The sequence below is a fragment of the Notothenia coriiceps genome, unplaced genomic scaffold (assembly GCF_000735185.1).
Source record: "Notothenia coriiceps isolate Sejong01 unplaced genomic scaffold, NC01 NC01_scaffold00035758, whole genome shotgun sequence".
Lineage (NCBI taxonomy): Eukaryota > Metazoa > Chordata > Actinopteri > Perciformes > Nototheniidae > Notothenia > Notothenia coriiceps.
The window spans coordinates 59,548-81,734 of NW_011368459.1; the positions used below are offsets into that span (position 1 = coordinate 59,548).

The 22,187-nt window shown below is 40.6% G+C and overlaps 1 protein-coding gene across 1 annotated transcript; it reads right to left on the reverse strand.

Annotated features, from left to right (window-relative positions):
- Positions 1-237: 237 nt before the first annotated feature.
- slc22a13a (solute carrier family 22 member 13a) lies at positions 238-20,620 on the reverse strand. The gene is made up of 22 exons (XM_010791739.1): positions 20,458-20,620; positions 16,402-19,933; positions 16,231-16,334; positions 15,995-16,149; positions 15,708-15,876; positions 14,789-14,909; positions 13,967-14,061; positions 13,669-13,883; positions 13,475-13,583; positions 13,194-13,400; positions 12,880-12,954; positions 7,040-7,108; positions 6,864-6,944; positions 5,809-5,957; positions 4,756-4,863; positions 3,889-4,057; positions 3,680-3,800; positions 3,306-3,400; positions 2,934-3,148; positions 2,042-2,150; positions 1,450-1,656; positions 238-1,125 (listed from the first exon to the last, which is right to left on the reverse strand). Exons 2-22 carry the CDS (start codon positions 16,774-16,776, stop codon positions 1,056-1,058), a joined length of 3,018 nt encoding a protein of 1,005 aa, XP_010790041.1. The 5' UTR covers positions 16,777-19,933; positions 20,458-20,620; the 3' UTR covers positions 238-1,055.
- Positions 20,621-22,187: the final 1,567 nt, after the last annotated feature.

The following is a 22,187-nucleotide window of genomic DNA, read 5'->3' on the forward strand; positions in this document are numbered from 1 at the left end:
GAGGTCACAGAGCCTTCGCAGCAGCTGGCCCCATGGCTCTGGAACACTCTGCCCCTCCATGGGAGGTCGGCCCAGACCCTAGGGGTTTTTAAATCAACACTAAAGACTCACTTCTTCTCCCTGGCCTTCTATTCAGAGCGGAGAATGACACCTGACTATTCCCTGTGTTTTTGTTTTTTATATTTATGTTGTAAATTATTGTCTTTTATTGTGATTGTAGTAATGTGTCTTTTTACATGTACATGTTTGGCTCGACCAAAAATCGCTTTTAAATGTACTATATAAATAAAACTTGATTTGATTTGAACATGCTACTGTATTAGATCAATGTAAAAACTGAACAACTGACTAAATACAAAGATTGTCCTGAGGGTGGCACAAGAGATTAAGCCATAGTTTCATTTAAATTAAAAGGGTTTGTAACCCTGTGATCATGTACTGTATGCTGTCACTAACTTCCAGAGATATCAGCTCATAGACTTTGAAATATATTGTGTGCCAACATTTGACCTGAGGGTGGCAGAATAAGAAAACCAATGGAGTGTCTAATGGAAAGCATAAAAGTACTCAACAATTACAATGACTTGTGTACAAGGGGATATGGTGGCTCTGAAATAGGGCAAAATGACAATAATATCTTAATATAGGTTAGGCATTATAGGGTTTACCGTTGATGCATTTCCCAATGAGGTTTCTGATTAATAATCATCAGTAATGTAGATATAATGACTAAGTTGGTAAAGGCAAATAATGGAACAGCTATAAGTCTGGTAGAAAAATTACATGTATCACTTAAATGTAATGCAGACATAAAAAAAGTTTAAATTTAGATATTACGATTAACAAAACTTAGGTCTCATATCAAAATAAAGATATAATATTCATATATTGCCGAGCCCTGTGTAAAACATTTTTAGGTGCGCTGACAAAACATGAATATCTAAAGCAAACTTCAGGCTAATGAGACCACTAGTTGTATGACAAAGCAAACCTTTAACTACCTGTCTCTGCTGCTAGCAGAGTAACATGGAGCAAGAGTAACAGAAGTATTCAGTCTACAGTTTGGTAGATATGGTTTGTGCAAACTTCTTTGTTTCACTTTGGCTCTTCAGCTTGGTCTTATTTCTGTTGGGAAAAGGGAATAAACAGAAGAGTGTGTTAGTTACATGTTCCCTTTTCTGGAACAAAATGAATCCTGCATGACAATCCTACAAATATGAATTAATTACAAATATTAGAGGGTATGTTGTTCGTGTCTTCATATTGCCTGACATGCAGTAATTTGGAGATGCGTGAAAATAGCTAATATTGGTCAACATAAAAAAAAATATATCTGATCTCATTTGGAGATGCTAATGAAATGCTGTTATTCATTCTGAACAAAAATAAAGCCAGATGTATTAACTGTGCACTGCAGGGTGTAATAAGAAGACACTGTCGGATGCTTACGTGTTGCCCTCAGCCTCATCGGTTGAATCAGGAAGCTCTTTCCCCCTGGTCTCAGGAAGAAGGAAGCCCAGGGCTCCACTGACCAGTGTCAGGCTGCTGAACACTACGGTGGGTATGGACCAGTGGTACACAGCCAACATGTTGAGCAGTGGAGCCAGCAGGCCACCAACCCTGCTGGCAATGGAGCCCAAACCAGAGGCTGTTTGTCTGAAACACAGTTTTAATAGAATTTGACAGTTTGAGCCATTGAACTAACTGTAATGCCCTTAGTTGCCAGAGAGTTGACAAAAATGGTCTAGAACGCAGGTTTCTAAAGATGTGTCTAAAAATGCAATTTTTGTGTTAAATGTTTGGAATTTTTTTAATATTTACTTTTGTCACAACAGGGCAAAATATTTGTTCATTGTCTGCCTCATGTTCCCTGCTCCCATTGGAGTCAATGAACTCAGACACTACCACTGTTCTCTTAAAGACGCTAGGCAGGGGCGAAACCCATAAGAAAATGTACTCCGTTTGCTAAACCGTCTTTGGTGTTATTCTTGTGAACACACTGGCGAATATACCGATTACTACAGTGAGATGGGAGGCTTACCGAAAAGATGTTGGGAACAGCTCCTGAACATACACATTGCATATGGATCCTGCCCAGTTAATGAAAAAACGTCCTGAAGTTGCTAACGTGGTCATAGCAACAGCATTATCTTTGAAGAGAAAAACACATTGTCAGATAATTAAAACAACTACAATGTTACGAGATGGGTGTTTGATTTTAGAATGAGGCTTCCAATGTTATCGAGAAATCTGGAAAAAGTTATGGTAACTCTAACATCCCTTAAATACACCATCTGGGAACCATGAATATCTGAACGTAACCCTTAAATGAGCATTCACACATAAATATGTTGGGAAATATGAACGCTATTTTTACATTACACCCATATAACACTTTTTGCACCCATATTACACATTAGAACAACCCTATTACACCACTGTTACACCATTATTACACCCATGTCACACCTACTGTATCAGACCCGTATTCAACCCATGTGACATTTAATATTACACACATATTGTTATTATATCCATGTTACAGCAATATCACACCATAATTACACCGGTATTACACCAATGTTACCCCCATATTACACCCATGTAACACAAACATTACACGGTTATTACACCAATATTATAGATTAAAACACTCTTAATACACCTGTATTAAACCTATATTATACCCATGTTACACCCATGTAACACTGTTATTACACCAATATTACAACCATATTACACTGTACTGACACTGTTACAACCTCAATTTTACACATGGACACAGCCTTTCAAATGACTGTATCCCAAAAGGATACAGAAACCATTTAGAGATAATGTTATGGTGCAGTCACTAACTAACCACCATTGCTATCCTTTGCTACAGGCCGCTAGTTAAACTAAACATCATAGGGACAACACCCAAAGGGCTTTACCTTGAGGAACAGCTAGGATTAAGAAGCACAAGAATCCCCCGATCAGAAGAGTTGACATCAGTGACACTTTTCTCCCCAGTGCTTCTAACAGCCATATGCAAAGGATATGAGCTGGGAATTCAGTCAGACCAAATATAAGCTGCGTCAGGAAGATGTCCAAGCCAAGATTTCCAACATTGAATGAAAGGGAGTAGTAAGTAACATTCAAGGAGAACCTGATGATTAAAAAAAAGACGTATTTAGCATGTTGAAAAATAAGTTGTTAAATTCATTATAACCTAAAGTAAAAATCTCAAATGTGTTTTTTTATCAGTCTCTTTTGCATTTACAGGCTTAAAAGAGTTGTTATGTGTATTGTAAAATGAAACTTACCATGCCAATATTATGGTTAAGAAATACTTCCTAAGCACAGATGATTGCATGAGAATAATTATGCCTCCCTTTCTCACAGTTTTGTTCTCAACAATCTGTAATGCACAGGGGATGGAAACAATATCATGCTAACATTTGCTTAGGTTAGCAGATCATAAGAGTTAGATTGGCAAAAGTTAGGAGTTAATAGAGTTACATTTAGATGTCTTTGACTGAGATCAGACATTGTAGAAATATATTTCTGTTATAGTAATTACTTAATAAATAAACACCATGCGTTATTTTTATTAACAGTATGACGGTAGCATTGCATTTACGTTAAGTCTTGATACAATGGTAACAAAAATAACAACTTTTTTTTCTTATTAAGGGACCTTTTCCAGAAGAGACTCTGGAACAGTGCGTTTGTTAATGGCTGCCACTTTGGAAATCAGCTGTTTAGCCTCCTCTGTCCTGCCTCTGTCCAACAACCACCTGGCTGACTCTGGTATAAACCTGTCAGAAACAAGGAAATAGGCATTCTTTAATAATCTGTAATTTCAGGGAAACATCTGATTGTAATATAAAAAGAGTCAATACACACCATATGTAAATAGCAACAACTGCCAGTGGAGCTGCTGTGATTAGCTGAGCCAGTCTCCAGTCTCTGATTAAGTAGATAATACCAGCCAGGAGGCACTGTCCAACTGCTCCAAATAGCTGAGTAATACATGCTCCCCAGGATCTTTTGGACACCCCGATCCACTCAGTGGCTAGACACGGGAAATACATTAGAGTAAGCCTTGAATTTATTACGCCAACATCCATATACGTATGTCCCAAGAACAATGGAGACATTAAAAGGACAAAAATATACACAAAAGTTAAAAGACAGGTTTGATACTGAACATGTGAATAAAATAGCCCAGAAATGGCAATATTATATATGTGAAGAACTCCTCTAAACGTCAAAAATATTTAATTAAATTGAGGTAATAGCTAATAAAGCTAATACATCAAGCCTCAATGTATACTGTATGTAGGAGCCAATTAGCGCTACGGATATAAGTAGGAACCAATGTTGGCTTTTGCTGGAAGGCTAAACTACACACACACACACACACCTATTTAGTCAGCCACCAATTGTGCAAGTTCTACCACTTAAAAAGATGACAGGCCTGTAATTCTCATCCTAGGTATACCTCAACTATGAGAGACAAAATGAAAAGAAAAAAAAAAGAAAAAGAAATCCAGAAAATCACATTGTCCATATTTTAAAGAATTTATTTGCAAATTATGGTAGAAAATAAGTATTTGGTCACCTATAAACAAACAAGATTTCTGGCTCTCACAGACCTGTAACTTCTTTAAGAGCCTCCTCTGTCCTCCACTTGTTAACTGTATTAATGGCACCTGTTTGAACTCGTTATCAGTATAAAAGACACCTGTCCACAACCTCAAACAGTCACACTCTTCTTCTTCTTCTTTCGTGTATCGTCGTCATATGTCCAGCTCAGTGTCACAAAGCCACGCTCTCGTCTCTGGTCCCACATGGAAGAGGCCAGCCTCTGAAGGAGGTCTGTACAGAGGACAGGTGGTGATTATGTCACACTCCAAACTCCACTATGGCCAAGACCAAAGAGCTGTCAAAGGACACCAGAAACAAAATTGTAGACCTGCACCAGGCTGGGAAGACTGAATCTGCAATAGGTAAGCAGCTTGGTGTGAAGAAATCAACTGTGGGAGCAATTATTAGAAAATGGAAGACATACAAGACCACTGATAATCTCCCTCGATCAGGGGCTCCACGCAAGATCTCACCCCGTGGGGTCAAAATGATCACTCGCTAGGGTTAGACAACGGGGGCGTACCTCTACTCTTTTCGGATAAGTGTCGACTGCTACATGTATTTTTCATCTCCCAGTTGAAATGGGAGAACTTGTAACCCTAACAACTTAGTTGAACGAATAGGTCGCCACGGACCCCGCGTCTAGAAGGTCACGGAAAAACTAAACAACCTCCCCTTCGTTCGGTTTTTACATTTAACATCAATGGATCTCATGTCCCGTTTTAGTGGTTTACTGCGTGGAGACTCTGACTGAATCACGAAATGGAAAAAAAGTTAGTCACTCGAACTGTGTTGTAGACCCTCTGAGCCTTTGAGCGGTCTGTCTCCTCGCCGTCCTTTTGCAAGGCTTGTGGTGTCAACCACTTGGGTTGGTGAGGGTCGTTACGCTCGGGGGTGAAGTTTACGGTCGGTTATAGTATGCCTTTAGTCTTCTTCCGACTAGCATAGGGATCAAGAGAGAAAAAGTCTGCCGGCTTTCCTTCCTTCGTCGGTCCCCGACTCGACCTGAAGTTGCTTCTGTCATACAAGACGTTTTATCGTAAGGAGTGGGGAGTCGTCCCAGCCACAACGTACGATCACCCAAGGGGTTCGTCAATCTATGTTGTAAGAGAGAAACCCCCGTGAGATGGGGACCCGACGCCGGTCGACCCATTCCGTATTTTATATCGAGCGTACGGTTGCCATAAAAAGTTGACGCTTCTCTCCAGTGAGTTAAGAACGTCTTCAAGGAGTCTCTGGTGTTGTAGACGATCTTGGCGGGAGGTCTCGGGGGGCGTGTCGGAAATTGGTAGTAACCGTGGCCGTAAACTGCGCGAACCCCTCGCCTGTAACAACCGGACAACTCTCCTTCGTTCCCCCTTTGGCCATTACGACCAAGTATTTGTCAATGCGGTGTTTCATGGGTCTCAAAAAGGTAACTTTAGGTATTTCGTTTTAGTCAACGAAAGACAAACCAGTCAGAAAAGTTCTCCATCCAAAGGGAGTACTTTATAATTAGACTAGCCCTTGGTTGAAGTACAGTGGAGACGGGACTTTGTCAACATAGCTGCACGACCCCAAAAGCCTCGGACTCCTGGTGTGGTATAGATAGGGGTTTGGACGCTACCTAACTGCCTCTAAAGTGGCTTTCAAGTCTACGATGCCTGTCCAAAGAGTTGTTGGTGCACAGTGTCCTGACTCTGGTCGACCGACGGTATGGAGGAGAAACGGAATATTTTTTGCTTCTTATGGGTTCGGAGGTGACCAAAGAGAGGTAAACTTGAAAACATACCTCTGTACTTCATGACTCACTGGAGAGGAGTGACGCAATGCCCTCTAACCCTCCCTTTGTTCCGCTCCCTCCCAAACAATTGTTAACTATAGGATAAGAACAAGTCTACGTCTCTAGTCTACCTCTTTTAGACTCTAGTCGACACGGGTAGAGGTGTACGGTCGACCGTGGTCGTTGTCGTCTTCAGGGGACCATACTAGCTAGCCAGTCAGCCGTTTTCTGGGAAGTTGGGGTCCTGTTTCCGGATCAAGAGGAGGGTTGCACTATTGTCTTCGACAACCGTTTCACCTCTGGCGGCTAAACTCTAGTTCCTTCGTTGAGCCCGGGTATCTGATACTCCATAAGCTGGGGACCCTTCGGTGCGAGGTCAGTCCTCATGATGTATATTTAGAGAACTTTCTCAACCGCGCTGGACTTGTTCTTCGTTCTCACAGAGTAGTCCCTACACGTTCCTCCTTACCTCCTCGTTATGATGAGGTCCCCGCCGTGCCACTCGGACTGGTAGTCGGTGGAGGAAGTCTTCTGTTTGCCGAAGTCCACTCTTGTTAAAACATCCAGGTTCTTAATAAAGTTCATCTTAGGACCCTCTTGTCTATAACAGACTCGGTACTGTAACACCAATCTTTTCCACGAGACCTCTCGCCGCCCAGCTCCCCTCCTCCTAAGGCCTTGCGACGACCGCAGTGACTTTTTCCTCCAGCTAGACTAGCGAACAAGGGACCCCTTAGTAACTCTAAAACTTTCGCTCACCACCGTTGAGGCACCAGGAACACGGGTTCTTCCCACCGCAGAATCCAAAACATAACTAAAATCATGGCACTTGATTAAAAGAAACAGAACTTAAGAATAGGTAGTGGTTCTTAGCTGTGACGACTGCCGAAACCTTTTCGGTTTATGAATTGGTGTAATGTAGAAAGGGTTCCAAATAACCGTCCAAGGGTGACTGACACACCCAGGTCCCTCGACTGTCGGAAATCCTGTGGTAACCCGAAAAAAGGTAAAGTGTCCAGTACGGTAAACGCGAAGTACCACGAGGTCGCTGAAAGGGTCTCCGAATACCTAGTCCATGAAACAACTAACATAGACCAAAAACGGACCGTTCGTATAGACTTCTGTAACAGTATAATGTCGAGGTGGACCTCTCCTGTGTGGACCTTGTAGACGTGTGACAGAACCTAGCGAAGATGAGACGACCGACTGTAGTTCAGGTAGCTTCACGCAGAACGGCGACGTCTCTGCCGTCATGGCACCGGTGTAGTAACCTGCTGCCACAGCTATGCGCGGGCCGGGCCCAGATCGGTTCTAAGTCGGTAGCTCAGTAACACGTACACGGGTTGTTCCTTCGTCGGAGGCTAGAAAAGACCCGTACCGTCCGAAGATGGTGGCGAAACATGGTGTTAAGAGACGGTCCCGTCGAGATGAGTTTCTGGTCTGACCTAGGGTCAGAAGTTTAGTCTATGTCAACCTGTCTCCTCAGAACCGTCGAAAAGTGCTGGTAGGCCTAGTAACTCATTCCTTGGACAAAAGAATGTCAGGGTTTGAAACTACTTGTAAAATAGAACGTTTGCCTACGAAAGACTATCCCCAGACCCGCGACACGAAGAGGTCCCAAGTAGTCTGTTGGCGGTGAGTCACCGGATGTAGTCGGCCTTGACCAAGTGTGTCCCTCCGGTTCCATAAGTGGCACCTTTTTCCTTCGTGACCGATAGTTTACCCGGGACATGAGAGAGCCATATAGTGGAGGACCATCTCTTCAGTGGGACCTTTGACTAGTATTTCTCAAGTTTCACTACCTTCCTATTCTATGGTTCCTTCCTAATGGGCCACCATGGACCGTGACGTTGGTTAAGCGCGAAATTGTAGTCTGTAGAGGTCCGTTCCTTGTTACAGGTCGACTGATGGAGAGAGCGACAAAATCGCACTCAGAACTTTCCCCCCCCCCCTCACGACACTACCGGTGTCGGTGTGTCCCATTTTAGTTGATGTTGAGCGTAGGAGTAGAGTCATCAAAAACGAAGTCACGTCGATGTTATTTGGTGTCGATAGTAAACGAGATTTACAAGGGTACAGGTAAGCCCCCTCCAATCAATGACCAAGTCGTTTCCCTACACGCCGGCTCGGCGAACTCTGAGTATTTATGACGTTCCTCCGGTTACACCCGTCTAACCTGTAGGTTGGACGTAAGGGTACAAACGCTTAAGAACCCCAAAACCAGTCACAGGAACACATAACTAACATGAGAATAATTAGGGAAACCCAAGTGCACCTAAACCGTTCGGTGATATATCCAAGGACCAAAAAGTAATCCTCCAGTCAACAACACACTCAATTGTGGGACAATACCGAAAGAAACTCCTAAAAAGACAACTGGAGCAAAATATCCGGAACACATAATGATACTACAAACAACACTCTATGAACCGATTTTATTTGGGATCAAATAAATTTGATGAGGACACAGGACAACAAATGACGAACCAGGGGACTGTATCGATGGGTGTTTCTGTTGGAAAGAGAAGGTCATTTTAAGTAGAAGAACTCAATGACCAACACGGAAGTGAGTGATCTAACGGTAGTTGGCATGTTTGTTACTTTGAATGTCGTGTTATTGAGAATGTAGTGCATGACCTGTCACCCCGTTTTGCATAGAATCAGTTGGTGGTTTAACCACGCTAAAGAGGTGAATTTTTGTTCCGTCTCTCCGGACATTAAAAGAAGGGATCCTAGTGGAGGGTGTGTGACTCTGTTTTACCTCTTTTTTTTAGGTCTTTTAGTGTAGACTAAAAATTTCTTAAAGAGGACGTTCTAATACCACCTTTGTATTCATAAACCCCAGTTTATTTGTTTTCAAGTGAGTTATGACAAAATATATGGGAGAACAACCGTTACTGTCTCCAGGCTTGCTAAAGACATTCAGAAGGTGTTCCAAATATTGTGTGACGCACGACCATAAAAACCGGGTAAGGAGGTGTACGTCAGAAGGAGATCTTCGTAACTACAAAGAACCGCCGACAGCGACCCGTTGTGCTGAACAGTTTGAGGGAGTTTCTAAAAGATTACCCCAACTCTAGACCTCTGACCGATCCGGTGAGGTCCTGGAACTCTACGAAGAAATGCTCGGTGGAGGAAGCAACGGCCCGCACACAAACCCTAGTCACCAGTACGGACTTTCTGTGTCGGTGCAAAGCAGAAGTACGGAACGACTACCTTCCTTCAACAGTTGAGTTTTGGAGTGCTATGTACCGGGTAATAAGAAAGAAATGTGCCTAGTCAGCAGGACAGGGAAACGTCTTTTGTCGGGGTTCGTTACTAGAAAGGTGGGTACAAAGTGTCATCCATACCACAAGAAACCACGTGAGTCGTAAGAAAGAGGAGGTTTGTGCAGATCAACTCAAAAATGGTTTCATTTAAAAACCAAAGGACTGGTATACTGTAAGAGAGGTTAGGAGACCAGACCTATGTAGATTTACGAGAGATCAGTTTTAAGTCTGCCGGGACTGTACAATGACCGAATTTCGTCCCCCTGTGCGACCGTGAACGTCTGGAACTCAGGGACGCCTCCTCACACAATGACTTACATCGGAAACAATGAAACGGGTCGAGAGACGTCCGAGTAACTGATCCAGGGGGGCACACCAAGGACCCTAAAACGAGNTTTTTTTTACCAAGGCACCCCTGAAAATATTTCTCGACCCCAAGGCACCCCAACTTTTTGTAGATTTAAAAACCACTTCAGAGCTTAAACTAAAAACCATAAATACACCATAAATTGGTTTTCAAATGTGTATTTAATTGAATAGAACATTTTATAGAACAAATAATGTATTCACACATAATAACAAGAACCAGACTAAAAATGTCAACACCATTTCTATGATGAATTCAATATTATAAACAGGCCTACTAAGTAGGCTCTTTTGTTTTGGCTGAAAATAGTAGGCCTACCTGTGTAAAAACACGAATACATATCAATACAGTTATTATTTTACATTTGGATTTCAAAAGAGGCAGGCCTATGATCACTTAGATTAAATAATAACTTAATAGAATTGGAGGGATGAAACAATGCCCTCTGACCTGACTGTGGTCATGTGACTCATCAACCACATCCCAAATATGAAACATTCTGCATTTCGCTATCCAGATAATACTGATTGACAAAATCATAAATCATACATTTATAAGAAAGGCACACAAATGAACATCCAAACATAAACATTTCTCAGACCGTTACATGGTGCTAGTGCGACACTTGTGCCTGCTTTTGCGAGCAGAGTCTCTTGATGCGTGGGGGGATAGTGGACAGCGCAACGCGGAGGTCCTGCTCTGACAGCCGGGTCCGGGTCTTGTTTTTGACATATGCGAGTGAGGAAAACGCCAGCTCGCACAAGTAGGAGGTTAGAAACTGTAAAAGCACCTTGATGGCACTCTCTGAGAGGGATGGATACTCGTGTCCCACAAGCAGCCAAAAATATATCCAGACGTAGTTCCCCGTGCTTCAGTTTCAGGGAGCGGTCCATAGATAGCTCTGCGAGTTCATCCTGAGCTCTACTGTTTAAACTTGTGGCTGATATTAATGTTATTTTAGACTTCTTTTGCACTGCTGTGCCATCATGTTCTGTCATCCCTGCCTGTGTTGTTGAGGGCTGGGGTGCTTCTTTATTTATTGTCACTACGTAACGATCCATCTTGAAATTATTTGGCGAGGATAAAAAGCTTCTCTGCACACCGTAAACAATGACGGCTGACGTAAATCATGAGAATTTAAGCTGTTTAATATTTCTAAATCTGAGCAATATATGTTTTATTAGCTTATGAACTCCATTGTACATGTAATAAAATAAAGTGTATATGAAGTGAAGTTTATTAAATACATAAAAATACGTTTTTTTGCGGCACACTTGGACAGTGCTCGCGGCACCCCAGTGTGCCGCGGCACACCGGTTGGGAACCACTGGCTTAGGGGGTGCTTTGGCAATCCTGAGGGGTGATTCAGCACCCCCTAGCTCCCCCCTGGCGCCGCCCCTGTGGACAATGACTATATTTTTAAAATGCGCTTATCCAGAAAAGCCTGGTTTGGACACGGGCAGAAGAAATATTTCTATTAAAGAAAGAATGCTTTTCTAAAGTATGTTTTGCTTTCTTTGGTTGTAACCTCTTCAGAATTGTTTCCTTTTACATGCCACACAAGTGAGAATGTGACAGGAATCACTTCTCTGAGGAGCTCCAAGAAATAGGGAGTAATATTTCACCGGTTTGTTTATCAATGGATTATGGTGACTTCGGAGAGAGGATAAAAAAACAGCTTCAGTTCCCCGATGGAAAGGGCTGCTGGACAGCAAAGTTAAGTGTCGAAAGTATTCTAAATACAGCATACATTTACACTTTATAGGTTTAGGTATAGTTATTTCTTTAATATGGCAGAAATAATTTGTTCTGATGGCCCTGTCTACAGCACAACTTTGCTTCCATGCTGATACTGTAGCTAATTATCTGTAGTTTATATACGATGAGTATGGATAAGTAACTCATACAAACCTACTTCAACAAATCTGAACTAGTCCTTTAAGCTCAAAGCGGCAGTATTGTATTGTTATGGTAATGCTGCTTCTGTCACAGCTCAATTGAAAAGAAAAAACTTGAGCCACCCAAAGTTTTGTTTATTTGCATGTGTCTCTTATCGTTGTTGTTGAAATATGATACAGTTACCCCAAGGCCTTTTAAAATATTCAGATGAAACTGTATAGGAAACGGCTCACCAAAAGATTGAGAAGTCACATGTAGAAAAAACAAAAACCGTATTATTTAACAAGGGTTTGTTTTATGTCTCTTGTAAAATCAGTTAGATGTTTGCTGAATTTGCATCTCCACTGCATGTTGTTAGCTCTCATGTGAATTGTGTGAGTCATGAAGCAATACCCTCCTGTTTAAAGACTGATAAGACAGCAGCAGGTCGCAACTTATTAGCTGTTTTTGCACAGTGGTTATGTGCAAGCTTGTCAAATACAGTTTTTTTGATGTAAAATGTCCTGTTGTGGACCACCCCCCAGCTGTATTTACATTTACAGATAAGGATATGCAATCCTAAATCAGGGTTTCTAGGGTTCAAGGCAAGTTCGATTAAGGACTTAAAGACTTTTTTTTAATTCCACTCTAACTGAAATGTAGTTTCCTTCATATTAAATTGTTACACAAAATGAGGCATTTTGTATATATATTTTTTAGATGAATATATGTTATCAATTATTTTTAGATTACAAACGTTCTATGTTTTAGCCTTAGACCTTTGAAATTCACCGACTGATTTTCAGCATCTTACAGAAATGAAAGCCGTAAATACCAACAATTGAGTAAGACATTAGCAAACACACAATGTGACTCAGCAAAATTGAAGGCCAAAGAGCATTCACAAGAAATATTGTATATGTAGATCTCACACGACAAAAACATCTTTAAAAAAGATTAACCATATCGGCTAGAGTTTGGTGGAATTTCTGCCGTTTTGTTCGACCACGTTGGAGTCACTGCCCATTTTCTTTGTGCTCATATTCCTAGAAAGTAAAGGAAGACACCATTAAGACAAAGTCAAATATATGTCTTGTTTCAATTAAACTGTAAGATATATTAGGACATTGTAATTTTCTATTACATTGTCGTGTTTTTACGGATAAAGAAAAACAAGATCTAGTCAAATTAAGTTCTAGTGTGGATGGAAGCCACCGGTTGGCCTTGAACTGACTCCCAAGACAATATTGCCACATGAACTCTGTAAATCATGCAACCATCTTACCTGTTGCCCTCGGTCTCATTAGCTGAGTCAGGCAGCTCTGTTCTCCGGGTCTCAGGGAGCAGGAAGACAAGAGCTCCACTGGTCACTGCAAGGCTGCTGAAGACTAAGATGGGTATGGCCCAGTGGTAAATGGCCAACATGTTGAGCAAGGGGGACATCAAGCCTGCTCCTCTATAGGCAATAGAGCCAAAGCCAACAGCAGTTTGCCTGAAAAAGTTCAGTTAACTTTCAAATGTATAATTTCTATAATAACATATTCTGTATATATTTAATTTGCGTACCTGACAGAAGTGGGAAACAACTCCTGAATGTAGATCAAACATACTGAACCTGCCCAGTTCAGAAAGAACTTCCCGGCGGTAACAAGGGCTGTGATAACAATAGAGCAGTCTGAAACAAAAAAAAAGGTTTAAACCCCACAGATGGTCAGATGTATTTCTCATCATGTAGTGAACTTAAAGGACAAGGGATTCACCTCGAGGGAAAGCCAAGGTTAAGAGGCAAAACACCCCTCCTGTCAGGAGGGTTGATATTAAGGATTTTTTTCTCCCAATTAACTCCAAAAACCAGATACAGAGGAGATGTGCGGGCATCTCAGTCATCCCAAACAGGAACTGAACCAGGAAGATGTTCAGACCAAACTTACCCACATTTAAAATTACGCAGAAGTAGCCAAGGTTTAACGAAAACCTTCAAATCACAGGAACACAAACATGTTACAAACCTTTAAGCAATTATTTTATAAAATACATTTCAAATTGTGCTTAACTTACCAGGCAAAAGATAAAATTAACAAATATTTAACCAGGACTGCTGAGGTAAAAATTGCTTTTATTCCCCCACTTTTCATTTCCCGTCCCCCGGTGACCTGAAGGGCAGATGGATTAATATAGTGAAGACAAAACTTTGAGCAGTGATTCTATGAATTAGGCAGCAATTACATTCATTCTGATAAAGGGTTGATATCCCTTCAATAGGCAATATCTCTTTGCCCTGTTACACCCCTTTGTTTACAATCATATTTTAATTATATGGGTAATGTGTACATGTCAATTGACTTTGAACTAGATTTCATTGAACATTAAATATATAAAGGTCACATTTAAAAACAATAATTTGAGTATCTGAAAAGCAATTGGGATTAAACGTTTCTTTTTTTAGTCATTCAAAAAATGAATCGCGGCATGTGTGCATAAAAGGGAATTTGCTCCTCAATGGAGTGCCATCCACAGGTCAAATGTTTTAGCTTTGTCCAATAATTAATTTGATGACCAAGTACCTTGGAAACTTATAACACCCTCATTAGCCTCAGCTTTACTTTGTGTTTAGAGGTTGTTAGCAAATTTTAGCAAGCTAACATGCTAAACTAAAATGGTGGAACTTAGAAAGTATAACAACTTCAAAATCAATGGATTATAATTGTCATCGTCAACATGAGAGCTTGCTGCTGTTAGCCTTAATTTTAAAGCACCACTGTTCCTAGTAAAGCCCCACAGCAGTGCTAGCTTGGCTGTAGACTGTTAAATCGACAGCCATGCTGGCACTGCTTATGAAGTATATATTCACAAAATCCAATCAAATTGTATCTCATAAACCTTGTCCAGCAGGTTATCTGGGATTTTCCTTTTGTTGATTGCTGCGACTCTACGTATCAATTGATTAGCTTCTTCAGTTCTTCCCTGTTCCAGCAACCACCTTGCAGATTCAGGAATCCACCTGAAAAGATCAACCACAATCCAAACGTTGAATTCACTCACTAACGGTTATTCATTTAACAGAACAAACTCAAAATTCGATCTACCAACAAGGTGGATTACACAGTCTTCTTGAACACACTGGTTTTGCAATACACACGGTTTATTTGGTAGGTTTGAACAGAAAGTGGGTTAAAAGGACTTTAGTAGCCTACTACATATCTAATCAGTGTAATAACTACAATAGATGGCGGTGGGCACACCCCCATTTTGGTGAAGCAGACAGGATTTGAAGCACAAGGGATTAGCAATGTAGTGCTGTGCTTGGGGGTCAGCAGCACCTAGTACCTTAAATAAAAGGCCCATGAATATATAATGTTTTACATTTAGCATCAAACAACTATACAATGTCTCTGACAGTGAACTAAAGCCATTATCTATGCTTTTGTTGAATCCGCCAGACTCTTTGGAAAAAAACTGTAATTTTATTTGTGACAAAAATACAAAAAAACAAATGCTATTGTTCTGCAAGCCGCTATTTTTTTTAAATGGAGTCTGGTAGCTTTGAAGACAAAGTGAATACTAAATATAGATAAAAGCCCTTTGGTCTCACGACATGGCAAAGCTAAAGGTTAAAATATTCTCGATATGGCATACACTTAATATAATATAACTTCTCGGAAAAGAGGGTGTGCCGAGTGCTACCCACTGACTATTGATAATTATCTCATACAAACACAATTCAAAACCTCCAAACTTCTCTTAAGTGTCTACATACAGCAATGAGCAAAACATTTAAATAACAAAGTGTAACACATACCATATGTACAACGTTACAAAGGCCTGCGCTCCTCCTATGATGTACTGTGCTTTTCTCCAGTCACGGATGCCATAGACCAGACCAGCCATGACACACTGTCCAAAAGCTGCAAACAACTGGCTCATACAGGAAGCAAAGGACCTTTTGGTGACCCCAATCCACTCTGTAGCTACAAACATAATTTAAACACCAAAATCACTGCAGATCTAGGAATGAAAAGGAACCAGAAAATTGCCTTGTGATTTTGACCATTAATCAAATGTTGGTTGATTAAAAACAAGTCATACCTAATACGGTGGAGTTAATTCTATATCCCCCGAGGGCAGCTCCAACTATGAACTGCGTCACTATGTAGACGTAGACATTTGGAGACACACCAGCAACTATGACGAATATTTGCAAGAGCACGACTGGTAGCTGGGTGGTTCTCCTGCGGCCGTACCTAAAGTTTAGTCAGTGGTTTGAAGGTTTAGGCTTTCATACATTTTGCACATTTCTAATATACCTTTTTCAAGTAACTCACGATTCAGCTGTTGGTCCAAAGATGAATGAACCAGCAAGTAAACCAGACATGAAGATCGCCTGCACAACCTCAGCCATGTACGACTTGTCACAGACGAGATCAAACTGCAAAGCAGCAGAATCAGTAGAGCAGTGGCACCATCAAAGAAACCACACAACATTCTTGACTTACATCAGTGACTACGGTGGCTTCATACAGCGTTCTGGAGTACACCCATCCATTCTGGCACCCTGCGGTCTCATTGAGCCCGTACTCCCTGATGGAACCAATAGACCAGTTCACAGGGACAAACATCTGACACTTGCTGAAGGTCCCATCATCCTCTCGGGGCAGAGTCAGGTTCAGCTGCTCATCTGTTGTCAGGTTAGAGTCCGCCCGAAGGATCCAGTCTGTGTTACAGTGTCTATCTGGATCTGACTCCATAAAAAGAAAACTACAAAAGAAAAGGGGCAAGAAGACATTTGGGAGGGTTAACCCAAGAAGGATGATTTTCTGGAACAAACCAAAGTCGCCAATAGTTCGCAAAATCGCTCCAAAATCAACCATTTTCAAACGAATGATTAAGTGCGACACCAACTCTTAGACACTTTCTTCCAAAAGCTCAAGTCGAAATAAATGTTTAACCTTTGTAACTGAATGTGTGGCGAGCACACAGGACCAAATGGTTGACCTGTTAAAAGCAAAGAACACGCAGAACGAGGCATCACATTGTAATTAACCATTGTCCTCACCAATTGAATTCCATCATGTGACTTTATTCAGCTACTAAAAATCATTTGCTGACATTTTCCAATAATCTATACATGTCAAGGAATCTCTTTTGTATCTTATCACAAATATTCCACTTCAAATTATGCATTTGTCGATGTACACATTGTATAATCAATGATATTTTAAAAATATATGTAATGATCTGTAAAAAAGAAAAAAAAGAACAAATTTGCTTGCCAATTAAGTGATTCAATTGATACTAATCATTTGGTGTCTCCATTTAGAGGCAGAATAATGTTGTTTCTGATAAGTAAACAATAAAAATGGAAAGAAATTATGAATATCTAAGTGACTTTCAGCAAAAGCATTTGATGATCAATCATTTTATCAACAAAATCGCACATATACAGGCACAGGGGGGGAAGAGTGTAGCCTGTGCTGCCCGTCTTATGAAAATTATATTTTATGCATTAGCATCGGACAGGTTTCGGTGAGAAAACTGCATATCAGTACGTCAAAGCACAAAGCGTGTGATTACAAGCTGCATGTAATCCCAAAAATACGCATGTTAACATATCAATAAGGTGCCAATTAAACAAATAATTTGTGCATAAGTGATGCTTTGATAAAGGCCAACAGTGGAAAAACACTACAAAACAAATTCAACTGTGTACTGAACATGAGCAGTCTCAATCCGCCTTAATCTATATTTACAAGTCAAATGTTCCATTTATCTGACAGGTACACTTAAACAGTCAATGCATCTACATGGTATACAAACCTCATGATGTTTGTGTGACAGTACATGGAGTTGCCATCATACGTACATTTACAACATCTTTACATACACCATTTACATCAGTACCTGAACTCAGAGCCATGTCGCAGGCCTTGCACGAGGTACTAAACAACCATACAGCTACACAGGGAGTGACGACAGTGATTTGTGGGTGAAAGTTTATATAGCAAAGAGACTACTGTACTGGCACAACAACTTGCCTAGTGAGAAGGAACACAAACTGAATACTAACTGGCTTCTGGAGAAGTTTAAAGGCTTATTTCACCCAATATAGGAAATATTTACCTCTAGGGGTTTCTCTTAAGATTCCTGCTGCCCATAAATACAATGCAGGTAAATGGAATTGAATTTGTGGTAAGTGTAGCGTCATGCTAGCTGCACTGAAAGGCTCTACTAGCTAATAGCGTGTTAACGTTTTCCAATGGCAATGCTAACATGCTAATGTTTAGCGGGAGTAATGTTCACCATGTTCACAATCTTTGTTTAGCGTGTTAGCATGCCAAAATTAGCTACTTAGCACTAAAAACAAAGCACAGCTGAGGCTAATGTGTATGGTATTAGTTTATTGGTTATAAACCTATTCAAAATGTTTTTATTTTTTGATATTCTGGTGGCGCATCACAAAGAATCACCAGTGACAAACGATTTAGGGATCTTAGCTCATTACAACGGATTATTTAAGCCGCTAGCATGGCTACATTCCATATGCATGAACTGTATGAAATAAGAGGCAGATAAGACCAAATGTATCAGCTAAATACCATTTGAGGCAAGTGTCAAAATATTACTTTTTTTTTTTGCAATCTGGGTAAACTGACCCTTTAAACTATATTTTACTTTGGTTGATAATTTTCAGTTTTTGGGCATGCACCACTCCACAGAAGTTCATCGTATGTCAGCCTGTAACATTAGCAGCTCCAGACTCAACTTTCATTGCCAGCATTCAGGATTCTTCCCAGCTGTTAGATCAGTAATGGTAAATGGACCAAGTGATCCCCATCTGCATGGGGACCTTGACAAACATTACCCACTTCTGTCTGTTGTGCCTGTTAATGTTTCACTTTGCTTGTTATAACGAAAGGAAGTCTCACTGCAGGTTCCTGAAGCTGCCTGCCTGACTTTGAGAACTCCTAGTGCAGTACAAGCACAAAAAGTAAATGTATTCATCTCAAGAGAAGTAATATTAGCAGCCAGTGGTCACATGTGGCGAAAAGAAAACACCTATTGCATAGTAGAAGAATATAAGCCAGGTCTAAATCTGTGAAAAATAATGCTTTCTTTGAACATCTCGGGAAACGCCATCTGAAAAAAGGGTTGTTACTGCAGTTATAATTGACCCTTGTGTGTCTTTGTATGGTTTCAGCTGTGCAGTCAGAGCCTAAACACTTTGGGTATGTTTTGACAAAACCACCACACCACACGCCTGGGGCTGCTTTGTACAGAAATCTGGTAACTTTCTTATATTCTACATAAAAATCCATCTAAATTTACAGAATTACAAAACTAAAACTATGCTACAGTGTGTCTCTAAGTTAGTTTTATCAGTGTTAAAGGAGATTTTCTTAAGATTTCTTGGGTAGGCGTAAATATAATACACCTAATAATCGCAGATACTCAATTTTATTTTCACCAAACACACTGGTAAAATCTATAGTTTGACTAACTAAGGCTGAATATACACTTTTCAATTTCAGTGTATCATAAAGTGCCATATAAAGTAAGCACGACACTCTTGTGAGTGATGTGGCACATTAGATTTAAAAAAGAAAAGGCAATCGCTTCCAGTACTGGCAGGAGATGGTTTGGATTGTGCTTAGGTATGAAGCAAAAGAAAGAAGAAGAAATTAGGAGTTGATATAGTTGATTGCATCTCTTCTCCCATTCACTGTATAAGCGCACTGTAAACGTTTCAAGTGTGATTCCTGTAATGAACTGAGCCCCTTCTCAATGTGGTCCTCATGCATCCTGCAGTAGTGTTGCACTCCTGCCAGCTACCCGACTCCCCATCATCATCGTCTTCCTCGCCCTCTCTTTGGCAGTAGTGGTTTCTTGGAATTTACTACAATGCAGCTGTGCAATACCATTAGTTTCTGTCCTCTGTTGATGGCTGACCTTGACTTAACTGATGCTGAGCTGCGCAAATCCAATGAGTTTAATATCATCGGGAATTTCAGACTCCTCCACGCCAGATGCCTGGAAAACAGGGAACATGATCACAAACTTTTGTATAATCTTTGAACATTTTAATTGACATTAAATCTTGTAAAAAACAATGACGTGTATCTATTACAGTGGCGAGAAAAAGTAAGTGAACAGTTTGGAACAGGTCACGTTAACGGAATCTTTTCCGTCTATGACGGATTTCTTTTAACAAGGACGGAAAAATCTGAAAGCAGTCCGTCATTTTGACAGATTATTACAAACTCAGAACAGCACCAAAGTTTCCCCACAGTGAGGCTCCGGTGTTATGCCGTGTTATGCATGCCCGCCAAAAAGGAAATTATATAGTTTCCAAACCTAAATATGGCGTACAAATCATTGAAATGTAATCTGCTTTACGCTGCGCGCGCTCCCGCGAGGTGCAGTAAGCATGCATAACACGGCATAACACCGGCGCTAACAGTTCACGAGCATAACTGCCCCCTGTTGACAGTTCACGAGCCCAATAATGAAAACCTTTTGATATTCATGTTATCCTCTTCCATCTGTGTACTTACCAGTTTAAACGTCACATTTTTGTTACTAAGCGGATCATCGACAATCTTTTGCAAATTGGCAGCGACTAGACAGGAGATAAAAGAGCAGCAGGTCAGATAACAGGACTTCTTATCATGATCAGTGTGAACAGGAAATAACCGGTTTTAGAAGCACATGCACATTATAAAATCATAAAGCAGCTGTTTTCAGATCAGGATGTGTCAGCATATTTAATATCTCTTCCGAGTAATCTATCACAAAGAACATCATGATCTTTGCATTTGCTGCTATGAAGTAAAAAAACTAAACCAAGAAGACAAAAAGTAAAATCTTTTCAGGAAAAAGTTTCAATTTATCTGATTTGACACTGATGATATCCCATCATGCAGTGCTACAGAGTGGTGCAGTGACGAGTCCTAAAACCCGGAAGTGAGTTAGCATTTTACCACTACGGGTTCCCTCGGTTTAGAGTCAATGGAATTTCTCCATAGAATTTTGGAAAATAGCTGGAATTAAGGTCTGTGGTTGACACAAATCGAAGAGACGGATCACGTTTTGTTCTACGACATTAAATACATCAGCAGTGACCCCACTGTTGATTTCTGAAGAGTTTACGTTTCGGAAAAACGATGGTTGTTAACAAGTGGCTGAATAGGACTACAGAAGTTGTCCAGGCCGTTGTAAATCATTACACCGAACACCTAAACACTCCCGCTAAGTTTGTTTGCCATGTTCTGCTTGAAAGCAAGTACCTGCCTCCTGCAAACAGTTAAAACAAACGCTTCAACTTGTACCATTTTAAAATCTGTATTTTTGCCCTGTTGTAGTTCCTTTATAGCATAACGTTAGTATTTTGCTTCTGGCGATTAGATTTATGATTCGAAAATTATAAAAGTAGGGTAGACGTGGATATTATCCGGCTGAACAAAACGTGCATTTATCAAACAGGTTTGTTTTACACAGACCTTATTTCCAGCTATTTTCCAAAACCCTGTGGAGAAATCCCATTGCTTTTTTGTCGAAGGAATCAGCAGCTTACTTCCTGGTTTTATGACACGTCACTGCAGTGACGCGTCATAAAACCCGGAAGGAAGTTAGCATTTTTAGCACTTCCGGTTCCTTCGTCGAAAAGCAATGCATTTTCTCCATAGGGTTTTGGAAAATAGCTCGAAATAAGGTCTGTGGTTGACACAAATTTAAGAGATAAATCACGTTTTGTTCTACGACATTAAATACATCAGCAGTGACCCCACTGGTGATTTTTGAAGAGTTTACGTGTCTGAAAAACGATGGTTGTTACCGAGTGGCTGAATAGGACTACAGAAATTGTCGAGGCCGTTGTACGTCATTTAGCCGAACACGTACACACTCCAGCTAAGTTTGTTTTCCCCTGTGTTCTGCTTAAAAGCAAGTACCTGCCTATCTTTAGTATCTGTATATCTATATCTGACCATTAGAATCTGTATTTTTGAAATTGTCGTTTGTTAGCAGATTTAGACTTAAACCTTTGTCTCCTGCAACAGAAAGGTGAATAATCTCAGTCGTTCAAGTTTAGCCATTCATCACGGCGTTATTTATTTTAGGCACACATCTCAAGAGGCTTGAGGACAGACAGAGAAGGGGCGTGACTTCCAACGGTCTTATACCCTAGGTAGTGACATCATCAATCATGTGGTACAGCAGCTAACCAATGAACACAGTTAGTAGTCGCAGCTACTTACATAGACAAATGTGGTGCACAGTAATAATA

What these genes read in the sequence shown, in the direction of transcription:
- slc22a13a (XM_010791739.1), bottom strand. Translation starts at nt 16,776, where the DNA reads ATGGTTGATTTTGGAGCGATTTTGCGAACTATTGGCGACTTTGGTTTG. An exon ending in AATTAACTCCACCGTATTAG is followed by an intron (nt 15,877 to 15,994) that starts GTATGACTTGTT and finishes TTATGTTTGTAG; the next exon opens with CTACAGAGTGGATTGGGGTC. An exon ending in AGAAATTCCACCAAACTCTA is followed by an intron (nt 7,109 to 12,879) that starts GCCGATATGGTT and finishes CTTGTTCGCTAG; the next exon opens with TCTAGCTGGAGGAAAAAGTC.